Source organism: Oncorhynchus masou, unplaced genomic scaffold (genome assembly GCF_036934945.1).
Source record: "Oncorhynchus masou masou isolate Uvic2021 unplaced genomic scaffold, UVic_Omas_1.1 unplaced_scaffold_651, whole genome shotgun sequence".
Lineage (NCBI taxonomy): Eukaryota > Metazoa > Chordata > Actinopteri > Salmoniformes > Salmonidae > Oncorhynchus > Oncorhynchus masou.
Window position 1 is genome coordinate 301382 of NW_027012949.1, and position 21227 is coordinate 322608.

Genomic DNA, 21227 nt, shown 5'->3' on the forward strand with positions numbered 1-21227 from the left:
ACTCATCTCCTCTGTAGTACAGGGTACTGGTCATACTGCAGTCTGTTGTACAAGGATGGGATCTACTGACTCATCTCCTCTGTAGTACAGGGTACTGGTCATACTGCAGTCTGTTGTACAAGGATGGTATCTACTGACTCATCTCCTCTGTAGTACAGGGTACTGGTCAAACTGTGTTGTACAAGGATGGGATCTACTGACTCATCTCCTCTGTAGTACAGGGTACTGGTCATACTGCAGTCTGTTGTACAAGGATGGGATCTACTGACTCATCTCCTCTGTAGTACAGGGTACTGGTCATACTGCAGTCTGTTGTACAAGGATGGGATCTACTGACTCATCTCCTCTGTAGTACAGGGTACTGGTCATACTGCAGTCTGTTGTACAAGGATGGGATCTACTGACTCATCTCCTCTGTTGTACAGGGTACTGGTCAAAAATATGGCTCACTAAAGTGCAAGTAAGAGACAGACCTCGGAGGATCAGGGTGTTTGTGGACATGGACAGAGGATGTGGGGAATTCTATGAACCCCCATCAACAAAATATCAGTATACTGACTTAGTTACAACTTTGTTAAAAAGAGAGTTTTTCCATTTGAAACCCAACAGAACCCAAACAGAAGAATACGAAACGTGTGGGACTTACCTGAATTTGTCCAATAGAAACTCTTGTTTTCATTGCAAAATGTTTTGCTCAGTGTACAATAATCAATACACTCCTGTCTGAACAACAGGAGTGTGGCGCAAGGGTTATCCACAAACTTATTAGATTACCTTGGAATGTTGTTGATGCTCAGTTCATGTTAGCAATCAACCAAATATAACTTGAAGCAATCCTACATCTTTACATACTAGCTAGTTTCTTTATGTAGCTCTGATATATATATACACAATACTACGTTGAAGCAATAAGACCCGAGGGGATGTGGTATATAGCTAATATACCACGGCTAAGGGCTGTTCTTTCACGCAATGCAGCGCGGAATGCCTTGACACAGACCTTAGCCGTGGTATATTGACCATATACCACAGGCCGTCGGGCCTTATTGCTATTATAAACTGGTTACTAAAGTAATTAGAGCAGTAATAACACATGTTTTGTCATACCTATGGTATACGGTCTCATGTACCACGGATGTCAGCCAATCAGCATTCAGGGCTGGAACCACCCAGTTTATAATTGTTGGTATATTTTAAGGAGGAATTTTTAGTTCAAAATCAAATCAAATGTATTTATATAGCCCTTCGTACATCAGCTGATATCTCAAAGTGCTGTACAGAAACACAGCCTAAAACCCCAAACAGCAAGCAATGCAGGTGTAGAAGCACGGTGGCTAGGAAAAACTCCCTAGAAAGGCCAAAACCTATGAAAAAACCTAGAGACTAATCAGGCTATGTGGGGTGGCCAGTCCTCTTCTGGCTGTGACGGGTGGAGATTATAACAGAACATGGCCAAGATGTTCAAATGTTCATAAATGACCAGCATGGTTGAATAATAATAAGGCAGAACAGTTGAAACTGGAGCAGCAGCACGGCCAGGTGGACTGGGGACAGCAAGGAGTCATCATGTCAGGTAATCCTGGGGCATGGTCCTAGGACTCAGGTCCTCCGAGAGAGAGAGAGAAAGAAAGAGAGAAAGAGAGAATTAGAGAGAGCACACTTAAATTCACACAGGACACCGAATAGGACAGGAGAAGTACTCCAGATATAACAAACTGACCCTAGCCCCCCGACACCATAAACTACTGCAGCATAAATACTGGAGGCTGAGACAGGAGGGGTCAGGGAGACACTGTGGCCCCATCCGAGGACACCCCGGACAGGGCCAAACAGGAAGGATATAACCCCACCCACTTTGCCAAAGCACAGCCCCCACACCACTAGAGGGATATCTTCAACCACCAACTTACCATCCTGAGACAAGGCTGAGTATAGCCCACATAGATCTCCGCCACGGCACAACCCACGGCACAACCCAAGGGGGACGCCAACCCAGACAGGATGACCACATCAGTGAATCAACCCACTCAGGTGACGCACCCCCTCCAGGGACGGTATGAGAGAGCCCCAGTAAGCCAGTGACTCAGCCCCTGTAATAGGGTTAGAGGCAGAGGATCCCAGTGGAAAGAGGGGAACCGGCCAGGCAGAGACAGCAAGGGCGGTTCGATGCTCCAGGGCCTTTCCGTTCACCTTCCCACTCCTGGGCCAGACTACACTCAATCATATGACCCACTGAAGACTTAAAGGTTGAGACCGAGTTTGCATCTCTGACATGGGTAGGCAGACCGTTCCATAAAAATTGAGCTCTATAGGAGAAAGCCCTGCCTCCAGCTGTTTGCTTAGAAATTCTAGGGACAGTTAGGAGGCCTGCGTCTTGTGACCATAGCGTACGTGCATAGGTATGTAGCGTAGGTATGTAGCGTAGGTATGTACGGCAGGACCAAATCAGAGAGATAGGTAGGAGCAAGCTTATTGACCAAAATTGCTTCTACTTTGTTGTCTACTCTGTTTAAATCAGTTGTAAAAGCTGTTTGTAAAAAAAACATGGTTTGAAACATCTTCTGTGAAGGTTTCCATGTCTTGATACATCTTCTGTGAAGGTTGCCATGTCTTATGTATATCCGTGTATCCTAACCAGCGGTACCAGAACCCCCGGGGGGTAATGGGCCTATCCACAGGGGGTACCTGAGAAGACTGAGGCCATAGGCTTACCAGTAATGGGCATGAGGGGGGGTACTCTGGGCAGAGTAAAATGGACTTGGTGGTACAGTAACCAGACGGTTGGGAACCACTGATGTACATCATGAAAATGCCTGGTTGAAAATACTGCCACTTTACCCTCTCTTGATGTTTACAACTACTACCACCAAAGATTGAGTATACTCTGCTGTCGCCTAGTGGCAAGAAAGGGAATCGCATATTTAAGCCGTGTGAAACATTCGGCTACTCAGTGCTTCCAGTCAGAGCGTTTGTTTTGAAATGGGGAAGTCAAGTTTTGTAACTATCCAATAAGAGGAAGGAAAACAGCAGCTTCACATTACAGTTGGTCGAATAACCAGATTTTTTTTACAAATATATAAGAATGCAACTAGCCAGCTAAGCAACTAGTTAGTTAGGTAGTGGTCGAAATTTAATCAATTGTTACCTGGAGGAAAATGGGGGAGGGTTTAGCATTTTCTTGTATTTAGTCCAGGGGAGGGTCATGTAATTTGTAATCGATTTATATATCAATATTTGTCAGCATTTTGGAATGTACGTGTTGAATTCGGCTATGTAACTTTGGTGTACAACTCTGCTCTCTCTTGTTCTCCTGGCAGAGCTCGGCTGGGTGGGCACTTAGCTTTCCATTGGCTTTTCGATCAGACCCTCTCTGTGCTTGGTGTATCAGAACGTGGGCATGTAGAGTATCTCGTGAATCAAATTGTGCTTGTAGTGATGACGTAGGGAGCTAGCGCACAATAAGAACGATGGTAGAAATGCTGCATTCAAAACAACTGGGAACTCAGAAATCTCACACTTCGGTGCGTTCAAGACAACTCGGGGAAAGGGAGGGGAGAACGAGCTCCGACGGGAAAATAGTTTTGAAAGGTCATCCAACTCCGAATTCAAAGTCGGAAACTCGGACATCTTGCTGGAGATCTGACTTTACGACCTGAAGATCACTGACATTAGTTGTCCTCTTGTGTGTGTTGGGTTCCCAGTTGTCTTGAAAGCGCCAAAAAACTCTGCTGTATCACAACAACAAGCATGGCGTTGCACAATTGTGGAAGGACCACAGCTTGTGAAACATGTATCTTCACTACAATTTACAGGGTTCTTTGCGGTCTCTGTCCGCTGAAGAGAGTTTAGAAAAGTTTAATAGAATTTTGGAGTTGAATGGAGATGGTTCCTCAATGTGGAAAAACGTGAAGGGATAAATTCAGGTGTCGGAGGAGTTACTGAGTTTTTCAAGCGATATGTTTATCATCGGCTGCCTGTCATTACATCTGATTATGTTTTTATACGAAGCATTAGTCTCACATTCTATAGTCAACTTACACACAACACTGACATGCACTACCTCACCAGCTCGGTGTTACGTTTTAAATGTATGTAGATATGTCCTTCATGAGAATGTTTTGTTGTTGACCAAAATGGTTCCTACTGTTGCCTACTACTAGGTTCTGCCAATCAATTGTTAGGCTATTTGTTAATAAAACATGTATTGATCTTTTGTTAAGGGTTTTACGTTTTGAAAAAGACTGCCTCTTTACCGGACTTATGTTTTTTTTAATGTTTTCAACTACCCCTGCCAAAGATTTTAGAGTATAATTGACCCTGTGGCTGTGTTATCGAGTGGGAACCGGCTAGTGCTTCCGGTATGAGGGAGAGTTTAATGAAATATTTAGCTGGCTAATTCCCTTCCGTACCAACAGGTGGCAGTAACTGAACGAGTCAACTCTTCAAAAGACAGGCAACTAGTTTTCTGAACGGCGTGTGAGATAGATTTCCTTCCACACAGCAACAATGGCAGCCTCCAATACCAATGTGATACGGGTGCGATTGTATTTTGATTACCCGCCGCCCTCGGTATCCGACTGTCGCATGTGCTGGGTCCTCGTGGATCTGAACAAATGCCGCGTGGTAGCAGACATAGCCAGCGTGATCAGGGAAAAGTTCGACTTCAGTCGCAGGAGCATTTTGAGTCTGTTCATCGAAGAGTGCTACCTGCCGCACACAGAGAGCATCTACGTAGTCCGAGATAACGACACTATCAGGTGCGTCACACACACACACACACCCCGGCTAGCCAGAAATGTTTTTATCCAGTCTGATCCACGCTTAGCTCTAGACCTGCGCTAAGTGCTTTTGACAAGAGCTAATGGCGCTGTAACTTTCATTAGGATTTCCGTCTGTGATCTAACCCACGTGGTTGGTTCATTCTATTTATTTGGGTTGGTTATGCAGCCGAGCTAGGTAGCTAGCTACACCGGCTTGCAACAAAACAATAGACGGGTTGCACTGCAAGCCTGGTCTTAGCCTAGGCTAATCACACACCACCCCTAGTACTTTGAGAATATCTACCGTTCCAACCCTCCGTGTTGTGTTGATTGACAGAGTGAAGGTGGACACCCTAACCCTTTCGAATGGAAGTCAGTCGAACACATCTGTTGTGAAGTCCAAGAAGAGGAGGAGAGATGCCGAGGAAGAGGAGGAGCCCACACAGAACCGAGTGTGTGAAGAGTGGAAGAAAAAGAAGAAGAGAAAGGAGAGTCAGGAGGCCGATTCCAACCAGGCTGCGGTTGAAGAGAGGAGGAAAGAAGACAAGCAGAAACAGAAGAAGAAGAAGAAAAAGAAAGATAAGGTGGCGACCAAAACCACTGCCTCGTCCACAGGACCCCCTCCCACCTCGTCCACAGTACCCTCTCCCACCGTAGTCAAAGCGGACAAAAACCCCAAGAAGGCTCCAGCGGCCACAGCCGTATCTGTTAACGGTAAAGCCACAGCAAAGACCCCGAATGGGGAAACGGATGACTCTTCTGATTCCAGTGAAAGTAGTGAGGAGGAGGAGGCCCCCAGTCAAAAACCCATGCAGAAACTACCCTCCAAATCACACTCTGCTAGCGCTACACCCCCTGTCACATCTAAAGCCACCCCTGTAGTTAAACCCAGAGTCCCCATTAAGAAACCACGCCCACCTCCCTCATCATCTGATTCAGACTCCTCAGACTCATCGGGTGACGATGCCTCTAGCAAAGCTACCACAGGCAAACCTCCCGTTAAAAACCAAACTCCTCTATACAAACCTCCCATTAAAAACCAAACTCCTTTATCCAAACCTGCTGCCACTCCTCCTGCCACCATACCCACTGGCTCCAGAGCTGGTCCTAGAGACAAAACCACCCCCTCCAGGCCCAGCCTCCCTTCCTCAGGTCCCAGGACCTCTGTATCCCCTGGCCAGAGAGCTAATGCTCCAGGACCAGGCCCTACCCCAGCAGTGCAGAAGGCCCACAGGAGGCCTGAGAGCCCAGGCTCTAGTAGTAGTAGTAGTAGTGAGGAGGAGATCCAGCTGGTTATCAAACAACCGGGCCTGGGGATGGGGATAGTCCCTGCTATGGCAGCACAACCCACCTGGAGAGGCTGGGGAAGCCCTAGGGGTGTGGAGAGAGGTGGGGGTAGAGGGGTTAGGGGTAGAGGGGATGGAGGCCAGAGTTGGGGTGGTGGAGGTAGGGGTGTTAGAGGGGAGTGGGACAGGGGTCCTCGTGGTGGGGAGTGGGATAGGGGTTCTCGTGGTGGGGGTAGAGGTGGGGAGTGGGATAGGGGTTCTCGTGGGGGTAGAGGAGGGAGAGGGGAAGATAGCGGGGCAGGGGGAGGAGATAATGCAGGGTTTTATTTCAACTATGAAGGTGGACAGCGGCAGCAGACTCCTCAGCCACCATCGTACCAGAAGGACTCCCTGATTAACAGCTCTGTGGTGTTCCAGGTAAGTCAACTGACTGCTGCACAGTATTCCAGGGTTGGTCAATTCAAGTCATTTAGATTAAATTTTTTTAAATTCTCAATGAAAAGCACAGAACTGGAATTGGCATTTCAGTTTACATCCTGAATTGAAATGGACTCGACACCGACCCTGTGGCATTCTGTAACCTACTTCTGTTGCTGCTGCAACGAAGATGTGGGAGGTATGACATTTATAGGTGTGTGTGTTGTAGAACCCGTCAGAGAGTGTCCCCAAGAGGGACTACAGTGAGATGCCCCTCCTAGCTGCTCCCCCTCAGGACGGACAGAAGATCGCCTTCAAGGTAACCCACTACTTATAGACCTTCGAGGTAACCCACCACTTATAGACCGACCGTCGAGGTAACCCACCTCTTATAGACCGACCGTCGAGGTAACCCACCTCTTATAGACCGTCGAGGTAACCCACCTCTTATAGACCGTCGAGGTAACCCACCTCTTATAGACCGTCGAGGTAACCCACCTCTTATAGACCGTCGAGGTAACCCGCCTCTTGTAGACCGACCGTCGAGGTAACCCACCTCTTGTAGACCGACCGTCGAGGTAACCCGCCTCTTATAGACCGACCGTCGAGGTAACCCGCCGCTTGTAGACCGACCGTCGAGGTAACCCACCGCTTATAGACCGACCGTCGAGGTAACCCACCGCTTGTAGACCGACCGTCGAGGTAACCCACCTCTTATAGACCGACCGTCGAGGTTACCCACCTCTTATAGACCGACCGTCGAGGTAACCCACCGCTTGTAGACCGACCGTCGAGGTAACCCACCGCTTGTAGACCGACCGTCGAGGTAACCCACCGCTTGTAGACCGACCGTCGAGGTTACCCACCGCTTGTAGACCGACCGTCGAGGTTACCCACCGCTTGTAGACCGACCGTCGAGGTTACCCACCGCTTGTAGACCGACCGTCGAGGTTACCCACCGCTTGTAGACCGACCGTCGAGGTTACCCACCGCTTGTAGACCGACCGTCGAGGTTACCCACCGCTTGTAGACCGACCGTCGAGGTTACCCACCGCTTGTAGACCGACCGTCGAGGTTACCCACCGCTTGTAGACCGACCGTCGAGGTTACCCACCGCTGTAGACCGACCGTCGAGGTTACCCACCGCTTGTAGACCGACCGTCGAGGTTACCCACCGCTTGTAGACCGACCGTCGAGGTTACCCACCGCTTGTAGACCGACCGTCGAGGTTACCCACCGCTTGTAGACCGACCGTGGAGGTTACCCACCGCTTGTAGACTGACCGTCGAGGTAACCCGCCTTTTATAGACCTGCTGGCAGTTCCATTTACATTTAAGTCATTTAGCAGACGCTCTTATCCAGAGCGACTTACAAATTGGTGAATTCACCTTCTGACATCCAGTGGAACAGCCACTTTACAATAGTGCATCTAAATCATTAAGGGGGGGTGAGAAGGATTACTTATCCTATCCTAGGTATTCCTTGAAGAGGTGGGGTTTCAGGTGTCTCCGGAAGGTGGTGATTGACTCGTGAGGGAGTTTGTTCCACCATTGGGGGGCCAGAGCAGCGAACAGTTTTGACTGGGCTGAGCGGGAACTGTACTTCCTCAGTGGTAGGGAGGCGAGCAGGCCAGAGGTGGATGAACGCAGTCCCCTTGTTTGGGTGTAGGGCCTGATCAAAGCCTGGAGGTAATGCGGTGCCGTTCCCCTCACAGCTCCGTAGGCAAGCACCATGGTCTTGTAGCGGATGCGAGCTTCAACTGGAAGCCAGTGGAGAGAGCGGAGGAGCGGGGTGACGTGAGAGAACTTGGGAAGGTTGAACACCAGACGGGCTGCGGCGTTCTGGATGAGTTGTAGGGGTTTAATGGCACAGGCAGGGAGCCCAGCCAACAGCGAGTTGCAGTAATCCAGACGGGAGATGACAAGTGCCTGGATTAGGACCTGCGCCGCTTCCTGTGTGAGGCAGGGTCGTACTCTGCGGATGTTGTAGAGCATGAACCTACAGGAACGGGCCACCGCCTTGATGTTAGTTGAGAACGACAGGGTGTTGTCCAGGATCACGCCAAGGTTCTTAGCGCTCTGGGAGGAGGACACAATGGAGTTGTCAACCGTGATGGCGAGATCATGGAACGGGCAGTCCTTCCCCGGGAGGAAGAGCAGCTCCGTCTTGCCGAGGTTCAGCTTGAGGTGGTGATCCGTCATCCACACTGATATGTCTGCCAGACATGCAGAGATGCGATTCGCCACCTGGTCATCAGAAGGGGGAAAGGAGAAGATTAATTGTGTGTCGTCTGCATAGCAATGATAGGAGAGACCATGTGAGGTTATGACAGAGCCAAGTGACTTGGTGTATAGCGAGAATAGGAGAGGGCCTAGAACAGAGCCCTGGGGAACACCAGTGGTGAGAGCGCGTGGCGAGGAGACAGATTCTCGCCACGCCACCTGGTAGGAGCGACCTGTCAGGTAGGACGCAATCCAAGCGTGGGCCGCACCGGAGATGCCCAACTCGGAGAGGGTGGAGAGGAGGATCTGATGGTTCACAGTATCGAAGGCAGCCGATAGGTCTAGAAGGATGAGAGCAGAGGAGAGAGAGTTAGCTTTAGCAGTGCGGAGCGCCTCCGTGATACAGAGAAGAGCAGTCTCAGTTGAATGACTAGTCTTGAAACCTGACTGATTTGGATCAAGAAGGTCATTCTGAGAGAGATAGCGGGAGAGCTGGCCAAGGACGGCACGTTCAAGAGTTTTGGAGAGAAAAGAAAGAAGGGATACTGGTCTGTACTTGTTGACATCGGAGGGATCGAGTGTAGGTTTTTCAGAAGGGGTGCAACTCTCGCTCTCTTGAAGACGGAAGGGACGTAGCCAGCGGTCAGGGATGAGTTGATGAGCGAGGTGAGGTACGGGAGAAGGTCTCCGGAAATGGTCTGGAGAAGAGAGGAGGGGATAGGGTCAAGCGGGCAGGTTGTTGGGCGGCCGGCCGTCACAAGAAGCGAGATTTCATCTGGAGAGAGAGGGAGAAAGAGGTCAGAGCACAGGGTAGGGCAGTGTGAGCAGAACCAGCGGTGTCGTTTGACTTAGCAACGAGGATCGGATGTCGTCGACCTTCTTTTTCAAAATGGTTGACGAAGTCATCTGCAGAGAGGGAGGAGGGGGGAGGAGGATTCAGGAGGGAGGAGGAGGTGGCAAAGAGCTTCCTAGGGTTAGAGGCAGATGCTTGGAATTTAGAGTGGTAGAAAGTGGCTTTAGCAGCAGAGACGGAGGAAAATGTAGAGAGGAGGGAGTGAAAGGATGCCAGGTCCGCAGGGAGGCGAGTTTTCCTCCATTTCCGCCGGCTGCCCGGAGCTCTGTTCTATGAGCTCGCAATGAGTCGTCCGAGCCACGGAGCGGGAGGGGAGGACCGAGCCGGCCTGGAGGATAGGGGACATAGAGAGTCAAAGGATGCAGAAAGGGAAGAGAGGAGGGTTGAGGAGGCAGAATCAGGAGATAGGTTGGAGAAGGTATGAGCAGAGGGAAGAGATGATAGGATGGAAGAGGAGAGAGTAGCGGGGGAGAGAGAGCGAAGGTTGGGACGGCGCGATACCATCCGAGTAGGGGCAGTGTGGGAAGTGTTGGATGAGAGCGAGAGGGAAAAGGATACAAGGTAGTGGTCGGAGACTTGGAGGGGAGTTGCAATGAGGTTAGTGGAAGAACAGCATCTAGTAAAGATGAGGTCGAGCGTATTGCCTGCCTTGTGAGTAGGGGGGGAAGGTGAGAGGGTGAGGTCAAAAGAGGAGAGGAGTGGAAAGAAGGAGGCAGAGAGGAATGAGTCAAATGTAGACGTGGGGAGGTTAAAGTCGCCCAGGACTGTGAGAGGTGAGCCGTCCTTAGGAAAGGAGCTTATCAAGGCATCAAGCTCATTGATGAACTCTCCGAGGGAACCTGGAGGGCGATAAATGATAAGGATGTTAAGCTTGAAAGGGCTAGTAACTGTGACAGCATGGAATTCAAAGGAGGCGATAGACAGATGGGTAAGGGGAGAGAGAGAGATTGACCACTTGGGAGAGATGAGGATCCCGGTGCCACCACCCCGCTGACCAGAAGCTCTCGGGGTGTGCGAGAACACGTGGGCGGACGAAGAGAGAGCAGTAGGAGTAGCAGTGTTATCTGTGGTGATCCATGTTTCTGTCAGTGCCAAGAAGTCGAGGGACTGGAGGGAGGCATAGGCTGAGATGAACTCTGCCTTGTTGGCCGCAGATCGGCAGTTCCAGAGGCTACCGGAGACCTGGAACTCCACGTGGGTTGTGCGCGCTGGGACCACCAGGTTAGGGTGGCCGCGGCCACGCGGTGTGGAGCGTTTGTATGGTCTGTGCAGAGAGGAGAGAACAGGGATAGATAGACACATAGTTGGCAGGCTACAGAAGAGGCTACGCTAATGCAAAGGAGATTGGAATGACAAGTGGACTACACGTCTCGAATGTTCAGAAAGTTAAGCTTACGTAGCAAGAATCTCATTGACTAAAATGATTGAAATGATACAGTACTGCTGGAGTAGGCTAGCTGGCAGTGGCTGCGTTGTTGACTTTGTAGGCTAGCTGGTAGTGGCTGCGATGTTGACACTACACTAATCAAGTCGCTCCGTCGAGTGTAATAGTTTCTACAGTGCTGCTATTCGGGGGCTAGCTGGCTAGCTAGCAGTGTTGATTGCGTTACGTTAAAAGAACGACAATAGCTGGCTAGCTAACCTAGAAAATCGCTCTAGACTACACAATTGTCTTAGATACAAAGACGGCTATGTAGCTAGCTAGCTACGATCAAACAAATCAAACCGTTGTACTGTAATGAAGTGAAATGAAAATGTGATACTACCTGTGGAGCGAAGCGAAATGTTGACCGCGTAGTTGAAGTTCTATTCGGTAGAGGTTGGCTAGCTGTTGGCTACCTAGCTAGCAGCATCTCCTACGTTAAGGACGACAAATAGCTGGCTAGCTAACCTCGGTAAATTAACATAATCACTCTAAGTCTACACACTCTAAACTACACAATTATCTTGGATACGAAGACAGCGAAGACAACTATGTAGCTAGCTAACACTACACTAATCGAGTCGTTCAGTTGAGTGTAATAGTTTCTACAGTGCTGGTGGACAGTGGACGTTAGCTAGCTGCTTAGCTAGCTGCTGGGCAGATAGCAGTGTAGACTACGTTAGGACGACGAAATACGATAATTACGCAATTATCTTTGATACAAAGACGGCTATGTAGCTAGCTAAGAAGAAATTGCTAAGATTAGACAAGATTAGACAAGATTAGACAAATCAAACCGTTGAACTATAATGAAATGTAATGAAAAATGTAATGAAAAGTTATACTACCTGCGGACCGAAGTGTAGATGTGACCGCTCGCTCCAACCCGGAACCGCTACAACCGCTACACCACTGTAGTATAATCCACGGCCCTATTCCACACCACCACAGTCCTATTCCACAACACCGTAGTATAATCTCTTAGTGAAGATCCACGTCCATATTCCCTCTGTATTGCACACGGCCACGTTTGTACCCCGAGAACAATAATCTGGTCGTGTTGCTCCCCCGACAACATTGCAACAAACGGCAGATCTCACAACGCCCGGTTAGGTATTTAACAACACATCTGACAGCCGTCTAACGTACTCACCACACAGCTCAGTCTGATACACTGGGTTCAAATGGAAGCAATGCGTTTTGCCTTCACCCAGGTCATGTCTTTATTTAGCCAGGGTGGTCCACTCAGTAACACGGACCACTGTTTCCCAGTGGTTCAAATGGAAGCAATGCGTTTTGCCTTCACTCAGGTCATGTGTCTTTATTTAGCCAGGGTGGTCCACTCAGTAACACGGGCCACTGTTTCCCAGTGGTTCAAATGGAAGCAATGCGTTTTGCCTTCACTCAGGTCATGTGTCTTTATTTAGCCAGGGTGGTCCACTCAGTAACACGGGCCACTGTTTCCCAGTGGTTCAAATGGAAGGGCCTCAGTGTACTGGTTGAAGGAAGACCATCGTTAGTGTATAGCGTCACTCCATTCAGACACTGGAGCCTTCTTCCTGCTCAGGTCATGTGACCAGGAAACTCCTAGCTGTCCTAATTCAGTCGACTCTCCGTGGACGAGGAGGGAAAGAGTTAAAGATGCTGCTCATGTACAATGACACCAGAAAGTATGTGAAGCCTTTGGAATGACCTGGATTTCTGCATTCATTCATCATTTTATCTGATCTTCACCTAAGTCACAACAATAGACCGTCTGCTTAAAACTAATATCAAACAACCATAGGTTTTCAAGTCTTTCTTGAACCCCCCCCGTGTAAACATGCACAGTAGAGGGTTGTAAACATGCACAGTAGAGGGTTGTAAACATGCACAGTAGAGGGTTGTAAACATGCACAGTAGAGGGTTGTAAACAGGCGCAGTAGAGGGTTGTAGACAGGCGCAGTAGAGGGTTGTAAACATGCACAGTAGAGGGTTGTAAACATGCACAGTAGAGGGTTGTAAACAGGCACAGTAGAGGGTTGTAAACAGGCGCAGTAGAGGGTTGTAAACATGCGCAGTAGAGGGTTGTAAACATGCGCAGTAGAGGGTTGTAGACATGCGCAGTAGAGGGTTGTAGACATGCGCAGTAGAGGGTTGTAGACATGCGCAGTAGAGGGTTGTAGACATGCGCAGTAGAGGGTTGTAGACATGCGCAGTAGAGGGTTGTAGACATGCGCAGTAGAGGGTTGTAGACATGCGCAGTAGAGGGTTGTAGACATGCAGTAGAGGGTTGTAGACATGCGCAGTAGAGGGTTGTAGACATGCGCAGTAGAGGGTTGTAGACATGCGCAGTAGAGGGTTGTAGACAGGCGCAGTAGAGGGTTGTAAACATGCGCAGTAGAGGGTTGTAGACATGCGCAGTAGAGGGTTGTAGACATGCGCAGTAGAGGGTTGTAGACAGGCGCAGTAGAGGGTTGTAAACATGCGCAGTAGAGGGTTGTAGACAGGCGCAGTAGAGGGTTGTAGACAGGCGCAGTAGAGGGTTGTAGACATGCGCAGTAGAGGGTTGTAGACATGCGCAGTAGAGGGTTGTAGACATGCGCAGTAGAGGGTTGTAGACATGCGCAGTAGAGGGTTGTAAACATGCGCAGTACAGGGTTGTAAACATGCGCATTAGAGGGTTGTAAACAGGCACAGTAGAGGGTTGTAAACATGCACAGTAGAGGGTTGTAAACATGCACAGTAGAGGGTTGTAAACATGCACAGTAGAGGGTTGTAAACATGCACAGTAGAGGGTTGTAAACATGCACAGTAGAGGGTTGTAAACATGCACAGTAGAGGGTTGTAAACATGCACAGTAGAGGGTTGTAAACATGCACAGTAGAGGGTTGTAAACATGCGCAGTACAGGGTTGTAGACAGGCCCAGTACGGGGTTGTAAACAGGCCCAGTACGGGGTTGTAGACAGGCCCAGTAGAGGGTTGTAGACAGGCCCAGTAGAGGGTTGTAGACAGGCCCAGTAGAGGGTTGTAGACAGGCCCAGTAGAGGGTTGTAGACAGGCCCACTAGAGGGTTGTAGACAGGCGCAGTACAGGGTTGTAGACAGGCGCAGGACAGGGTTGTAGACAGGCCCAGCAGAGGGTTGTAAACAGGCGCAGTACAGGGTTGTAAAGTATGTGAAGCCTTGGATTTAATAACTGGTTGACCCTCCTTTCGCAGCAATAACCTCAACTAAATGTTTCCTGTAGTTGTTGGTCAGACCTGTACAACAGTCAGGAGGAATTTTGGACCGTTCCTCTTTACAAAACCGCTTCAGTTCAGCAATGTTCAAGGGATGTCTGGTGTGAACTGCTCTCTTGAGGTCATGCCACAGCATCTCAAATCAGGTTGAGGTCAGGACTCTGACTGGGACACTCCAGAAGGCGTATTTTATTCAGTTGAAGCCATTCTGTTGTTGATTTTACTTCTGTGTTTTGGGTCGTTGTCCTGTTTCATCACCCAACTTCTGTTGAACTTCAGTTGGCGGACAGAAAGCCTAACATTCTTCTGCAAAATGTCTTGATAAACTTGGGAATTCATTCTTCTGCCGACGATAGCAAACTGTCCAGTCCCTGAGGCAGCAAAGCAGCCCCAAACCTTGATGCTCCCTCCACTATACTTTATAGTTGGGATGAGGTTTTGATGTTGGTGTGCTGGGCTTTTTTTCTCCACACATAGTGATGTCTGTTTCTTCCAAACAACTCAACTGTAGTTTCATCTGTCCACAGAATATTTTGCCAGTAGCGCTGTGGAACATCCAGGTGCTCTTTGCGAACTTCAGACGTGCAGCAATGGCTTCTTCCGTGGTGCCCTCCCATGAACACCATTCTTGTTTAGTGTTTTACGTATCGAACACTCGTTAACAGATGTTAGCCTGTTCCAGAGATTTCTGTAATTCTTAAGCTGACACTCTAGGATTCTTCTTAACCTCATTGAGCATTCTGGTCTGTCCTCTTGCAGTCATCTTTGCAGGACGGCCACCCCTAGGGAGAGTAGCAACAGTGCTGAACGTTCTCCATTTATAGACAATTTGTCTTACCGTGGACTGATGGACATCAAGGCTTTTAGAGATACTTTGTAACCCTTTCCAGCTTTATGCAAATCAATCATTCTTAATTAGGTCTTCTGATATCTCTTTTGTTCGAGGCATGGTTCACATCAGGCAATGCTTCTTGTGAATAGCAAACTCAAATTTTTTGAGTTTTTTAAAGGGCTGGGCAGCTCTAACTGATAGAGGAATTCTAAATTCCTATATGTTTTGTAGCCAAAACCAAATTCGCACTCATTTCTAATTCATTAATGAGTTGTAAGTTCATTAATTATGCATGAAGTAGATCGAGACCAGTCTTAAAAGCCAAAGGTAACAGCGTTTATTCTTGATGAGTACTGACCCAAAATACAAAGAACATTACATTTTAAAGAGAGAACATAAAATGACGTCATCAGTTTCACACTCTCTCCCATCCTTACAATAGCGTAGTATACTCAGGCCTGGAGATCTTCTACTCCCTCATAAAACAGACATTCCAATCTGTCTAAAAGATACACTTTTTCTCCCCTAATGGAACATAACCCAAACATTCTTATCTTGTCTCCCCCTTAAACTTCCCAAGAGGCACAGACAATTAATTTGTTCTGCTTACATTTTCAGTAACAGCTTAACCAAAAACTCATACTTTTCATATAACATAATAGTATTAGAATAAATGGTTCTAATCAATAATGTATACATAATTAATAATTTCAACTATAATTTCCTCTAACACTAACCAACATCTCCAATCTCGTCTCATTGATTTGGACTCCAGGTTAGCCGACTCCTGACTCCAATTATCTTTTTAGTCATTAGCCTCGGGGTTCACATACTTTTTCCAACCTACATTGTGAGTGTTTAAATGATGTATTCGATATAGACAATAAAAATACAATCATTTGTGTGTTATTAGTTTAAGCAGACTAGTCTATTGTTGTGGCTTAGATGAAGATCAGATCAAATTTGATGACCAATTTATTCAGAAGCCCAGGTAATTTATGCGGAGGTCTGGGTAATTTATGCGGAGGTCTGGGTAATTTATGCGGAGGTCTGGGTAATTTATGCGGAGGTCTGGGTAATTTATGCGGAGGTCTGGGTAATTTATGCGGAGGTCTGGGTAATTTATGCGGAGGTCTGGGTAATTTATGCGGAGGTCTGCAAATTTATGCGGAGGTCTGGGTAATTTATGCGGAGGTCTGGGTAATTTATGCGGAGGTCTGGGTAATTTATGCGGAGGTCTGGGTAATTTATGCGGAGGTCTGGGTAATTTATGCGGAGGTCCGGGTAATTCCAAAGGGTTCACATACATTTTTCTTGCCACTGTGAGTCTTTCTGTTTTCCATGTGAATAAAACCTCTTTAATTAAAATAGAAGAACAGTGAGAGATGACTGTAGAGTTGTGTGTTACTAAGGTGCTACACACCTCCATGTAACTCATTATCACTCTGTCGTGTGTGTGTGTGTGTGTGTTCACAGCTGCTGGAGCTGACAGAGAACTACACACCAGAGGTGTCTGAGTATAAAGTAAGTAAAAATAGTTGAAAGACTCGCTGTTTTCTCTCTCTCCTCTGTCTCGTATAACTTGAGGAGAAAGAGCTGCGTGAACACTGTTAGGAACTGTTTTCTCTCTCTCTGTCTGGTATAACTTGAGGAGAAAGAGCTGCGTGAACACTGTTAGGGACTGTTTTTCTCTCTCTGTCTGTCTGGTATAACTTGAGGAGAAAGAGCTGCGTGAACGCTGTTAGGAACTGTTTTCTCTCTCTGTCTGGTATAACTTGAGGAGAAAGAGCTGCGTGAACACTGTTAGGAACTGTTTTCTCTCTCTCTGTCTGGTATAACTTGAGGAGAAAGAGCTGCGTGAACACTGTTAGGAACTGTTTTCTCTCTCTCTGTCTGGTATAACTTGAGGAGAAAGAGCTGTGTGAACACTGTTAGGAACTGTTTTCTCTCTCTCTGTCTGGTATAACTTGAGGAGAAAGAGCTGCGTGAACACTGTTAGGAACTGTTTTCTCTCTGTCTGGTATAACTTGAGGAGAAACAGCTGCGTGAACACTGTTAGGAACTGTTTTCTCTCCTCTGTCTCGTATAACTTGAGGAGAAACAGCTGCGTGAACACTGTTTGGGACTGTTTTCTCTCTGTCTGGTATAACTTGAGGAGAAAGAGCTGCGTGAACACTGTTAGGAACTGTTTTCTCTCCTCTGTCTCGTATAACTTGAGGAGAAACAGCTGCGTGAACACTGTTTGGGACTGTTTTCTCTCTGTCTGGTATAACTTGAGGAGAAACAGCTGCGTGAACACTGTTTGGGACTGTTTTCTCTCTGTCTGGTATAACTTGAGGAGAAACAGCTGCGTGAACACTGTTAGGAACTGTTTTCTCTCCTCTGTCTCGTATAACTTGAGGAGAAACAGCTGCGTGAACACTGTTTGGGACTGTTTTCTCTCTGTCTGGTATAACTTGAGGAGAAACGGCTGCGTGAACACTGTTAGGAACTGTTTTCTCTCTCTGTCTGGTATAACTTGAGGAGAAAGAGCTGCGTGAACACTGTTTGGGACTGTTTTCTCCCTGTCTCGTATAACTTGAGGAGAAAGAGCTGCGTGAACACTGTTAGGAACTGTTTTCTCTCTCTCCTCTGTCTCGTATAACTTGAGGAGAAACGGCTGCGTGAACACTGTTAGGAACTGTTTTCTCTCTCTGTCTGTAGAATTAAATACATGTGGTAAATGTTTATATGCTACATATTTAAAAATGTAATTGGTTTCATTTGGGTAATGTTCTTTCTCACTGCGTCTCCCTGTTTGTCTATCAGGAGGGGAAAATCATTCATTTTGACCACAGCACCAAACAGATTGAGCTCGAACTGCTCTCTGCTTATCAAGGTAAGGCCAAACGGATGGCTGCTCTCTGCTTATCAAGGTAAGGCCAACCGGATGGCTGCTCTCTGCTTATCAAGGTAAGGCCAAACTGATGGCTGCTCTCTGCTTATCAAGGTAAGGCCAAACGGATGGCTGCTCTCTGCTTATCAAGGTAAGGCCAAACGGATGGCTGCTCTCTGCTTATCAAGGTAAGGCCAAACGGATGGCTGCTCTCTGCTTATCAAGGTAAGGCCAACCGGATGGCTGCTCTCTGCTTATCAAGGTAAGGCCAACCGGATGGCTGCTCTCTGCTTATCAAGGTAAGGCCAACCGGATGGCTGCTCTCTGCTTATCAAGGTAAGGCCAAACGGATGGCTGCTCTCTGCTTATCAAGGTAAGGCCAAACGGATGGCTGCTCATCAAGGTAAGGCCAAACGGATGGCTGCTCTCTGCTTATCAAGGTAGGCCAACCATGGCTGCTCTCTGCTTATCAAGGTAAGGCCAACCGGATGGCTGCTCTCTGCTTATCAAGGTAAGGCCAACCGGATGGCTGCTCTCTGCTTATCAAGGTAAGGCCAAACGGATGGCTGCTCTGCTTATTGGCAAGGCCAAACGGATGGCTGCCTGCTTATCAAGGTAAGGCCAAGGTAAGGCGGATGGCTGCTCTCTGCTTATCAAGGTAAGGCCAACCGGATGGCTGCTCTCTGCTTATCAAGGTAAGGCCAACCGATAGCTGCTCTCTTTATCAAGGTAAGGCCAACCGGATGGCTGCTCTCTGCTTATCAAGGTAAGGCCAACCGGATGGCTGCTCTCTGCTTATCAAGGTAAGGCCAAACGGATGGCTGCTTCAAGGTAAGGCTAAACTCTGCTCATCAAGGTAGGATGAATATCCCTCACTTCACAGTTTAAGTGAATGGGGGGAAATGAAGGAAATAACTGTTGAATGGCGATACTCCACCCTTCTCCCAGAGTGCACTGGCACAACTTCCTGTCATTGGATTGATGTAATGATTGGCTGGAGTGAGCTTCCACTGTTAAATCCATGATGAGAAGTGTTCCAGGGTACACTTTGGGAGAAAGGTGGAGAATCGACTCGGACGATGTTTCCTCAGCCATCTGAAGGCACCTTGGCACTACCTGTCATTGCTGGACCTTTACCAAGATGGACCTTTAACATGTCTGTCTTCCCCCACCTTGGGAGCCGGGGAAGTTTGACCTGGATGGGCCAACCTTAACATGTCTGTCTGCCCCTCACGGATACCTGTCATTACTGACCTGTGGACCCAAACATGTCTGTCTGCCCCCTCACCTGGCACTACCTGTCATTGGGACCTAAAGATGGGCCAACCTTTAGTGTACGTTTATCACTTATACATGAATAAAGCCTACTGTTGCATGGACCTTTAACATGCTTCTGCCCCGGGCACTACCAGGGTCAGACAGAGAACACTGATGGACCTTTAACATGTCTTCTATATACCTGAATACAGCCATTACTGGACCTTACCAAGATGGACCTACGTCTGTCTGCCTGGCCCAGGGGAGACAGGGAACACTTTGACCTACGTTTATATATACATGAATAAATCCGAGAGTGTGGAGTACGCTTGTGTCCTTGGCCCAGGGTAGATAGAGAACACTGTTACTCTACGCTTATATATACATGAATAAAGCCAATAGGAGCAGTGTGGAGTACGCTGTGTCCCGGGGCTCCAGGGTAAGACATAGAACCCTGTTACTCACGTTTATATATACATGAATAAAGCCAATAGGATCAGTGTGGAGTACGCTGTGTCCCGGGCTCCAGGGGTAAGATATAGAACACTGTTACTCTACGTTTATATATAGATGAATAAAGCCAATAGGAGCAGTGTGAGTACGCCAGTCCCGGGCTCCAGGGTAAGACATAGAACACTGTTACTCTCACGCTATATACATGAATAAAGCCAGAGGAGCAGTGTGGAGTACGCTGTGTCCTGGGCCCAGGGTAAGACAGAACACTGTTACTCTACGTTTATATATACATGAATAAAGCCAATAGGAGCAGTGTGGAGTACGCTGTGTCTGTTACTGTAATAGCGCTTATTTCACAGACCCTGCCTGCAGGCACTGATGCTGCAGCACAATTGGATCTGCACACATTCATCAATGTAGATGGACTTCATTTCTACAATACTGTATTATCAGATTGTATGTCAGAGCCAGGGTCTGGCGAACACTGGGGGGGGGGTGGCGAACACTGGGGGGAGGGTGGCGGCGTAACACTGGGGGAGGGTGGCGTAACACTGGGGAGGAACACTGGGGGAGGGCGGCGCGTAACACTGGGGGGGCGGCGGCGTAACACTGGGGAGGGCGGCGAACACTGGGGGGAGTGGGCGGCGCGAACACTGGGGGGAGGGCGGCGGCGTAACACTGGGGGAACACTGGGGTGGCGGCGTAACACTGGGGGGGCGTGGCGATAACACTGGGGGGGAACACTGGGGGGGGGCGGCGTCACTGGGGGAGGGTGGCGGCAAAATACTGGGGGGTGGGGGGGGGTGGCTTAACTGGGGGGGTGGCGTTTGGAATGTTGTTTTGGTTCCATTGACCATCCTCTCTTCACTAAGCAGGCCTCTTCACTCTGTACTGGCTGTGTGACACTGTATGGATGGGCTTGACCCCTCTCTATTGTCCCTGACTGCATTTTAACCCCACCCACATGTTGAGGGAAGCTGTCATTGTCCAATGAATGTCCCTTATAATCGTTTAGTTGAAAGGAAACCTGTTGGGATACTTTAAACCAGGCATACATGTGGGGGTTAAATGCTTTCCAATAAAACAGCTGTATGTGCAGAATTCAGAATGTTGTGGTTTTCAGGTTACCATGGGGATGTGTTTGTGATGTCACTCCCATAGAATTGAATAGAATCCTTTTTCAGTGTGTCTTTCTCTCTTTGCAGGTGACTGAACGTTGGGACTCACTGCTGGAACCCAGGCTAGTTGCTGGGAATTTGAGCTGAGGAACAAGATGGACGTTCTTGGTCGACTTGGCCCAGGCATTTCTAAACACTGCCCCATTTCCCCTCCCCCTTGAGTTCTCAGTATTGGCCAAATTATAATAATTCGGCACACAACCCCACTTAGCTGGGTTAAATGGACCAGCCCAAATCTGGCTTTTGCCAGATCTGCTCCCATGGCCAGTCCGTTTCTGATTGGATGGACTGGGGCTTGTTCTGACTCCTCCATAGACAGTTTACCCTGGACCCAGATTAAGCTGGAGAAGTTCCATTGACTATGATTTTGTTTAGCTCAGGAGGGAGCTGGGTCTGGGAAACCAGTTTAATCAACATGTGGTCTGGATGAAGAACTATATACTGGTA

At 48.3% G+C, this 21227-nt stretch overlaps 1 protein-coding gene across 2 annotated transcripts; it reads left to right on the top strand.

Moving 5' to 3' along the window:
• The first annotated feature begins 2979 nt into the window (after positions 1 to 2979).
• LOC135536699 (coilin-like) lies at positions 2980 to 20830 on the top strand. 2 transcript variants are annotated; one of them, XM_064962959.1, is made up of 7 exons: positions 2980 to 4757; positions 5098 to 6245; positions 6285 to 6463; positions 6693 to 6782; positions 16491 to 16538; positions 17823 to 17892; positions 20808 to 20830. In XM_064962959.1, exons 1-7 carry the CDS (start codon positions 4507 to 4509, stop codon positions 20813 to 20815), a joined length of 1794 nt encoding a protein of 597 aa, XP_064819031.1. In that variant the 5' UTR covers positions 2980 to 4506; the 3' UTR covers positions 20816 to 20830. The 2 variants fall into 2 exon arrangements, with proteins under 2 accessions (XP_064819031.1, XP_064819029.1); XM_064962957.1 differs by lacking the exon at positions 20808 to 20830 and having other exon boundaries at positions 17823 to 18123.
• The last annotated feature ends 397 nt before the right edge of the window (positions 20831 to 21227 follow it).